At 37.0% G+C, this 8,750-nt stretch overlaps 1 protein-coding gene across 1 annotated transcript; it reads left to right on the forward strand.

Moving 5' to 3' along the window:
• Nucleotides 1-325: 325 nt before the first annotated feature.
• LOC132065252 (copper-transporting ATPase HMA4-like) lies at nucleotides 326-8,379 on the forward strand. The gene is made up of 9 exons (XM_059458549.1): nucleotides 326-600; nucleotides 1,752-2,040; nucleotides 3,369-4,114; nucleotides 4,227-4,698; nucleotides 4,814-4,981; nucleotides 5,515-5,769; nucleotides 6,156-6,278; nucleotides 7,057-7,542; nucleotides 7,782-8,379. The coding sequence occupies exons 2-9, from the start codon at nucleotides 1,783-1,785 to the stop codon at nucleotides 8,172-8,174; spliced, it is 2,901 nt and encodes a 966-aa protein (XP_059314532.1). The 5' UTR covers nucleotides 326-600; nucleotides 1,752-1,782; the 3' UTR covers nucleotides 8,175-8,379.
• Nucleotides 8,380-8,750: the final 371 nt, after the last annotated feature.

The following is an 8,750-nucleotide window of genomic DNA, read 5'->3' on the forward strand; positions in this document are numbered from 1 at the left end:
TACGCGACTACTAAATAGCCCCGACCTCTCTCAAATAAAGTGCGACAACCCTTAGCTACTCACTAGTCTTTATCCTCCAAACCTTGCTATCTAGAGTCATATCTTCAGTAACTGCGCCATATCCTGTCTAATCAATCGAGTGTAAATATTGAGTGCTTAATTTTTACCTTAAACGGAGGGTAATAATGCAATTAACCACGTGTCAGGGGTTAAATAACGACAGGTGAGGTTACGTTTGGAGGACTTTATTCTTGGTGGGAAAGTAGAGGACCAGTTCGTTATATTCGAAAATTCAAACATAGTGGACCAAAACAAAAGCATCTCTCTCTCACAGCCCATATACCATGTTATAAAGTTTCTTTATATAGACTTCAAATTCAACTTCCCCTAAACCACAACCATCACAACTTCCCGGCAACCGTCTAAATTTCGCCCCTCCAAACCCTAAATTTTATTCACAGAAAACCACAAAAAGTTCAATTTTTTTATTTCAAGATTTTTCATGTTTTTCATGTTTTTTGACTTTTTAAGTGAAGAAAGGAAAACCCGAGTGATCATTCTTGTGTTATAGTGAAAGTTGTGCCAGCAAATAGTTAAAAGGTATTGACTTTTTGTGCTTTGTTTCTTATGTTTTGTGAATTTTGTGGCCAAATTGTTAATAGGTCAATGAGTTTCTCTTAAATTCTGATTATATTGACTTTCTTCTCACAGTTGTTTTTTATTCCAAGATTTTCATGTTTTTAAGTGAAGAAAGGAAAACCCAACTGATCAAATAGTTTAAGGGATTGGCTTTCTGTTCTTGCTTTCTTATGTGTTAGTCTGTTTGGTGAATTATGAAGCTCTCTGATTATAAAATTTTGGCCAGATTGTTAATAGGTCAATTAGTTTCTGTTAAATTCTGATTATATTTACTTTCTTTTCATTATTGAAAACAAGTAAGTAATATTCTTTCCTTCTTATTCCAATAATTTTCATGTATTTGACTCTTTTTTTTAAAGGTAATTTCTATCCAAGGTTACAAGGAAAACCCAAACAGTTTTTGTAAATTTGGGTAACTGGTAAAGTTGCTGCCACGTGACCGGGAGGTCATGAGTTCAAGCCGTGGAAAAAGCCTCTTGCAGAAATGAAGGGTAAGGCTGCGTACAATAGACCCTTGTGGTCCGGTCCTTCTCATGGACCTCCTCGCATAGCGGAAGCTTAGTGCACTGGGCTGCCCCCCTCCTTTTTTTCTTTTGGGAGAGATTATGTATATAATGGTGTTTTCTGAGGGCTGCCTTCAGTGGTTTTTGTTTCTGTAACTGCTTGTTCTGTTGAACTAACTGTAAAAATTTGCGGGGATTGCTCTATTTTGTGGTTTGATCTTTGTCATGGTTGGAGTGTTCAATTGGATTTTATTTAGATTTTGATAGTAATAGGTTTCTGATGTCTATTGAGATTATTTTCACCAGCCGCTCTCCCCATCTTGATATTTTTAGTAAGTTTTTTAATAACATAAAAAGTTTGGGATTTCATTTATTACTAATTACTTCCTAGGAGAACACTATGATAAGAATGTTAAAAAAGACTAAGAAAAAGTCTAAAAACTGCACTACTTTTGACTATCCTGCTCCTTCCCAGCACCTTTCTCCTATTCTAAGTATTTGTTTGTTCTTGACATTTGGCTTGCAGATAGATGAGAATTCAGTATCTTATATATCAAACTTTGACTGAATGACATGTGTGATTTGACTATTGTTATTATCAATTTTCAGTGTTGAAGATTTTGATTCCCAGGACAAAGAAATGGAAGCTAATGGGAAGGACGACTTGAAGAAACCGCTTTTACAAGATGCTGACGCTATAGCTATCAATGTGGTTCAACTAAGTAACAGTAGGAATAAAAAGATTCGAACTCTTCTTTTCAAAGTTAATGGCATCACTTGTGCATCTTGTTCCAATTCCATAGAATCTGCGCTGGGAAAGCTGAAGGGGATTGAAAGTGCTACAGTGTCTCCGCTTCAAGGCCAGGCCGTTGTTAAATATGTGCCAGAACTTATCAGTGTATGTCCAGTTTGAGATAATGGAACACTGCATTAATTTTAAGCTAATAATTTAATCTTCAACTGTTCAAGGACTTCAGAGTCCTAGACGACCAAATAGCTTAGTAGCCTTTTCATGCTATTGACAGTCTATTGGTTTGAAAATTCACTAATGGTGTGTTCGGTATGGAGGAAAACATTTTCCAGTAAATGTTTTTCAATATTCCCACTTTCGGTTGGTCAAAATTTTGAAAAATATTTTCTCCGGGAAAAAAAGTTCCTTAAAAATGAGGAAATTGACTTCCCTAGTGCAAGTAGGGAAAACAAGTTCTACAAGTGGCATTCCACATTGATCGTGTATCGTAGCCCCCATCCGCACCACCCCCACCCCTACCCTCACTTCCCGTGTATTTATCTAGATTATATACGAATGCTTTTAGGAAAATATGTTTTTCTTACAATCCGAACACAAGAAAATAATTAAGAACACACCCTAAGGACCCGTTTGGCCATAAGAATTATTCACTTTTTACTGGAAATTTTTTTCACTTTTTATAAAAATTAGTGTTTGGCCATGAAAATTCCAAATACAACTTGAAGTTGTATTTGGAATTTGAAAAACAAGAAAAACTTGTTTTTCACAACTAAAACCTTGTTGAAAAGTACATTTCAATAAAAAAAAATACTATTTGCAAAAACTATGGCCAAACATAACTCCAACTCCAAAATTCCAAAAAAAAGTGAAAAACATTTTGGTTTCTATGGCCAAACGCCTACTAAATTTACTGTTGTTAACTGACAGATTGATTCTTTTGTTTGTGCTTTTCTTTTTTCATTTCCAATTTCATGACTTTTCTGTAATAACTGCTTCCTTAATTGGCTTGTGTTCGTAGCAGTAAAAAAATGTTTTTTGTCGCGAAGCATTTTCTAACTCAGTTTTATATCTCAAAGAAGGTATGCCATACCTTGTGCTCAAATAACTGTTGTGATCTCTCTCTCTCTCTGTTGTTCCAATCTGGACTGTCCTAATGCTTTTACAGTCCTGTAGCATGCATATTATGCACGTCTCACTGTAAGGCGGAATTTTACAAATTTTATAAAAGAGCAGAACAGGTTTATAGGTCAAACAAATAAAGGAAAATATTCTAGTATAAACGACATTTTAAAAAATTATGCCTGAATTCTTGTCATCTTCTCGTGTGTTGAGTGCTTCCCGAGCTCAACTGAGAAAAGTTGCATCAACTCTAATGTTTATGGCTTCGGAGATTGATTTATTGGTGGTTGATTGCTCTTTTTTTCTCTTCCTTATTTATGTTTTTGTATTTCTAATTAAAGATATGAGTATACCAGGCAAAAAAGATAAAAGAGGCTGTCGAAGACACTGGTTTTCTAGTTGATGAGTTCCCAGAGCAAGACATTGCTATCTGCCGGATCAGAATCAAGGGGATGGCATGCACAAGCTGTTCTGAGTCTGTTGAACGTGCCCTTTCGATGACTGATGGAGTAAAGAAAGCTGTGGTTGGTTTATCTCTTGAAGAAGCAAAAGTTCATTTTGATCCAAATGTTACAAGTATCAGCCGGATTATTGAAGTAGTAGAAGATGCTGGATTTGGAGCTGATATAATCAGTTCAGGCAGTGACTTAAATAAAGTACACTTCAAGCTAGAAGGCATCAATTCTCCAGATGATTTTACTGCTATTCAACGCTGTCTCGATGCCTTGGAAGGTGTAAACACTGTTCAAATTAACCAGCAAGAGCATATAGTGACCATAAGTTATGAACCAGATATAATTGGTCCAAGAACCCTAATGCAGTGCATTCAAGAAGCTGGGCATGGGTCGAGTAGTTATCGTGCAAGCCTTTTTATCCCACCGAGACAGCGAGAAATAGAAAAAGAGCATGAAATTCAAACTTACAGGAACCTGTTTTTGTGGAGCTGCTTATTTGCAGTGCCAATATTTGTTTTCTCAATGGTACTTCCAATGCTTCCTCCTTATGGGAATTGGTTAGAGTATAAGGTTTTCAACGTGCTAACTATTGGATTATTGTTAAAATGGATCCTTTGCACACCTGTGCAGTTTGTTATTGGTCGAAGGTACTCTTTCCTTCATGGAATTCTAAATGCAATGTCATTGCCTTTTTTATTTCGAATTCTCTTTAATATGAGTAAAATCTAAAAATGTCTGGGTCTAAAACTTCTTTTTTAGGTTCTATGCAGGATCATATCATGCACTGAGACGGAAATCTGCAAACATGGATGTTCTGATTGCATTGGGAACTAATGCTGCCTATTTCTATTCAGTTTATATAATGATAAAAGCATTGACCTCTAACTCCTTTGAGGGGCAAGATTTCTTTGAGACTAGTCCCATGTTGATATCATTTATATTATTGGGGAAATACCTAGAAGTTCTTGCAAAAGGAAAGACATCAGATGCTTTGGCAAAGTTGACAGAGCTCGCTCCCGAGACTGCGTACCTATTAACACTGGACGGTGCTGGGAATATTGTTTCTGAGACAGAAATTAGCACTCAATTAATACAAAAGAATGATGTACTTAAGATTGTTCCAGGGGCAAAGGTTCCTGTAGATGGCATTGTTATTAATGGTCACAGTTATGTGAACGAGAGTATGATCACAGGAGAAGCTAGGCCTGTCTCTAAGATGCCAGGTGATAAGGTACTCAAGATTTGTTGGCCATGGCTTTCACACTTTTTGTTTTTAAATGCAGGCTATCATCAACAGATTCTATATCTTTTAGCACACTTTTTAATAATAAACATTTAATTGTTAGGTCATTGGTGGAACCGTAAATGATAATGGATGTGTACTCATCAAGGCCACTCATATTGGTTCGGAGACTGCCCTCTCACAAATTGTTCAGTTAGTTGAAGCTGCTCAGCTTGCCAGAGCACCTGTTCAGAAGCTTGCTGATCAGATATCAAGATATTTTGTACCCACAGTGAGTATTATCACTATAAGTAGAAACCAGTACAATCCTGTTAGCTTATTTAATTTCTATGAATGAAATGAAATCCAAGCAGTTCATAAAAAACTATTCAGATCTGCATGATGGCTAATTTTTTTTACAGGACAGCATCTTTAATTGGTGTATGATTGTTTATGTAGAAGAGATACTCCCTCGATGTGTAATCAAGATATATGTTGCAGTTGATATCTTCAGTATATTCATCTTAGAAGTCTTTATTGACAGGGTACCATTATTTAAATACTGGTGGATGCAAACACTTAAATCTATAGCAAAGACCATGGCCAAATATTCTCTGGTTTATTCTAAGACCTTAATCTGGATGATTAGGATAAACAATAATTTGGAGCCTGTCATAGTTTCTAATGTAAATGTACAGCATAGTTCGTATGATAAGTAAGCCAATATAGCTTTTGAGATCTGAAATGGCTTGAGTTGACATTATTCTCAGAGGTTGCCAGTTATCTGCAGGAGAGCTAAAACAACCCAATCTTATTATATTTCAGGTTGTTTTAATTGCAGTTGTGACATGGCTGGGATGGTTTATCCCTGGGGTATTAGGTCTATATCCTTCAAGCTGGATACCGAAAGGAATGAGTGTATTTGAGCTTGCATTGCAGTTTGGTATATCAGTATTGGTGGTCGCTTGCCCCTGTGCTCTCGGGTTAGCTACTCCTACAGCAATTATGGTTGCCACTGGAAAGGGCGCTTCTCAAGGTGTGCTTATTAAAGGTGGAAATGCCCTTGAAAAGGCGCATAAGGTTTGTTCACCTCTCCAGCCTTATTAGTAGTCTATAGGTGATATTATTTCAATTTCACACAAGCAGTGATCCACTCTTTTTTTTTTTTTTTTTTCCTTCTTTTGAGCTGAGAGGGATTTGAGGGGTCAGGGACCTGGGTCTTGTCAGTTCATTGCCTTGAAAATTCAAATTCAGATAATAATTCCCGTTTATTTCAGAGCAAGCCAGAAATGAGATCAATCCTTGGTTCCAGAAGTTCTTGTATAGAAGTAGCGAGTTAACTGGGAGTTCAGTTGTGCTTGCAGCCCAATTTTAATACCAAATATTTTAATTCATGAATAGAAAAGAAATTGTATTTTTCTGTTTTTTGGTGTGGGTGTTAGCGCAAACACATCTTGTTCTTGCAGGTGAAACTGGTCGTGTTTGATAAGACAGGAACACTGACAGTTGGAAAACCCACTGTTGTCAGTGCCGTGTTATTTTCTAACATCTCCATGACCGACTTCTGTGATGTAACTATCTCTGCCGAGGTAGGCTTCTTTTCCCTTTTGTTTCATAATGCTTTTCCTTAATACATTCTTAGATGTGATGCCAACCCTCTTATCTGGTAACTTTGATATACATTTCTTATTTATGCACATCTACATGGGCATTTAATGCATATTATTGAAATAGATTGGAGAGGCAAGTAAATCATGTAAACTGTTGAGCTAACATGAAAGAAATGAAGGGGCTGATCTTCAATTATCACCTTAAAGTTATCTGAAATACTCTACCTTCTATCCTATACTTTAGCCCTCTCCATGAATTGAAACTTCAGTGCTATCGAAATAGTAAATTATCAGAAGTGAATGTTGTGGCACACTGGCACATGAGATAATAACTCTGGTGCACACATGATTTCTCCTCAACTTGTATCTGTAAAAGTGATACTTCATTATCCCCCTTTTAGTTCCTTTCTTCTTTTTTAGGACGTGTAACTTTGATATTGCTGGCTAATTTAACTTCGAACATTTTATGTTGTGCTAGAAGAGAGTGTTAATTGTTGTGAATGTAGTTACATCAGTTATCACAGCTAATATTAATTCCATTAAAGTGAAATATTTTTGGACATCCCAGCAATGAAATTGGATTACCTGCAATCATATTCAAGTAGTAATTTTTAAGTTAATTATTCAAATATGGACTCAAATAAAACGAGGTATTTTCAATGTGATTTCATAAGTGGGAAAGTTAATTAAAAGTTGAAGTATCACTTCTCTTGGGCATATCTGTGTTGGGTTCATTTGTCCAGAATTTGATTTCCAGGCAAATAGTGAGCATCCTATTGCAAAAGCAGTTGTGGACCATGCCAAAAAATTACGCCTGAAGCACGGTGCTGAAAATGAATATCACCCTGAGATAGAGGACTTTGAAGTGCACACTGGAGCTGGTGTGAGCGGAAAAGTTGGAGAACGGAAAATCCTAGTTGGAAACAGGAGGCTTATGCATGCTTTTAACGTCCCAGTAAGCAGTGAGGTTGATAACTACATCTCAGAGCATGAACATCTTGCTAGGACTTGTGTCTTGGTTGCCGCGGATGAGAAAATAGCTGGGGCTTTTGCTGTGACTGATCCTGTAAAGCCAGACGCTGCACGTGTTATTTCTTTTCTCCACTCGATGGACATTACAAGTGTCATGGTGACTGGTGATAACTGGGCGACAGCAAGAGCAATAGCAAGTGAAGTGGGAATTCAGATGGTGTTTGCTGAAACAGATCCACTGGGAAAAGCTGATAAGATTAAAGAATTGCAGGCGAGCCTTTCTCTCCTCTTTTTAAATAATATAATATGCATATTTTATTAAGATTCATGATTAGCAATTGATGTACAGTGCAAGTTGTTTGTCTACTAGTGGCTTGGTTAGCAATTGTTAGGAAGAAACTCCGGACTGTAATCATGTGTGTGCACAAAAGTTTTGTCCATTTCAAGGGAAAATGCTTTGAAGATCCACTATGCTCAACTTAGCTTCTAATTTATACCACTTTGATGCAGTTGAAAGGCACTCCTGTTGCAATGGTAGGAGACGGGATAAACGATTCCCCAGCACTGGTTGCAGCTGATGTTGGGATGGCAATTGGTGCAGGCACTGATGTAGCTATTGAAGCTGCTGATGTTGTTCTCATCAAGAGCAACCTTGAAGATGTTGTCACGGCATTAGATCTCTCTAGAAAGACAATGTCACGTATCAGGCTCAATTATGTTTGGGCACTCGGATACAATGTGCTTGGCATGCCAGTTGCTGCTGGGATCTTGTTCCCATTCACTGGAATCCGTTTGCCCCCATGGCTTGCTGGTGCTTGCATGGCTGCTTCTTCCATTAGCGTGGTCTGTTCATCACTGCTGCTGCAGTCTTATAAGAAACCTCTTCATCCTCGAGTCAATTAATCTTCTTTTTCTTTTTTTAATAATCACCATTATTGAACTAGTTTCTAGCTTAAGCATTGCTTTCAGTTTGACAAAAGAAAGGTCAAGAGGGCATAATAGAAAATAATTGTTGTATTTAGTCTTTCTCAATATGATAATCTTGTCAGCTACATTATGGTTGCACTAGGCAGGATTTTGAGCATCTTACAAGTAAAACTTTTGATAAGGTGTTTTATCTATATGTTTCTGTTGCTATTACATACTAATGGTATGTGACAGAATTTTGACAACTGAAGTTGTTGACCAGCTTAGAAGTGCAGATCCTCTTCCCAGCTTAGTTGTTGTGAAAAGGGAAAAGGATGACTTCATATGAACTCTGAACCACGTTTCAGTATTCGTGGTCATTGTTCACAAGCTTCCATATTACAGTGTAAATAAGGTTCCTGTTTGAGCTCAAAGGGGTGGTACTGTAATAGCTAAAAGATATTATTGACCTTTTCTTGATGAGTTTTAAGTTATGTGTGTTGATAGTGTAAAATATGTGCACGGAATTAGGTCACTTGTTGAGTAATTACAAGTAAATCTCTATAAGAAACA

The sequence above is a fragment of the Lycium ferocissimum genome, chromosome 7, assembly GCF_029784015.1.
Source record: "Lycium ferocissimum isolate CSIRO_LF1 chromosome 7, AGI_CSIRO_Lferr_CH_V1, whole genome shotgun sequence".
NCBI lineage: Eukaryota > Viridiplantae > Streptophyta > Magnoliopsida > Solanales > Solanaceae > Lycium > Lycium ferocissimum.

Bases quoted from the DNA above. Each gene is read 5' to 3' on its own strand.
- LOC132065252 (XM_059458549.1), top strand. From the start codon at position 1,783: ATGGAAGCTAATGGGAAGGACGACTTGAAGAAACCGCTTTTACAAGAT. The intron at 2,041-3,368 runs GTATGTCCAGTT...TGAGTATACCAG, and splicing joins ATGTGCCAGAACTTATCAGT to GCAAAAAAGATAAAAGAGGC. The intron at 6,279-7,056 runs GTAGGCTTCTTT...TTTGATTTCCAG, and splicing joins ATGTAACTATCTCTGCCGAG to GCAAATAGTGAGCATCCTAT.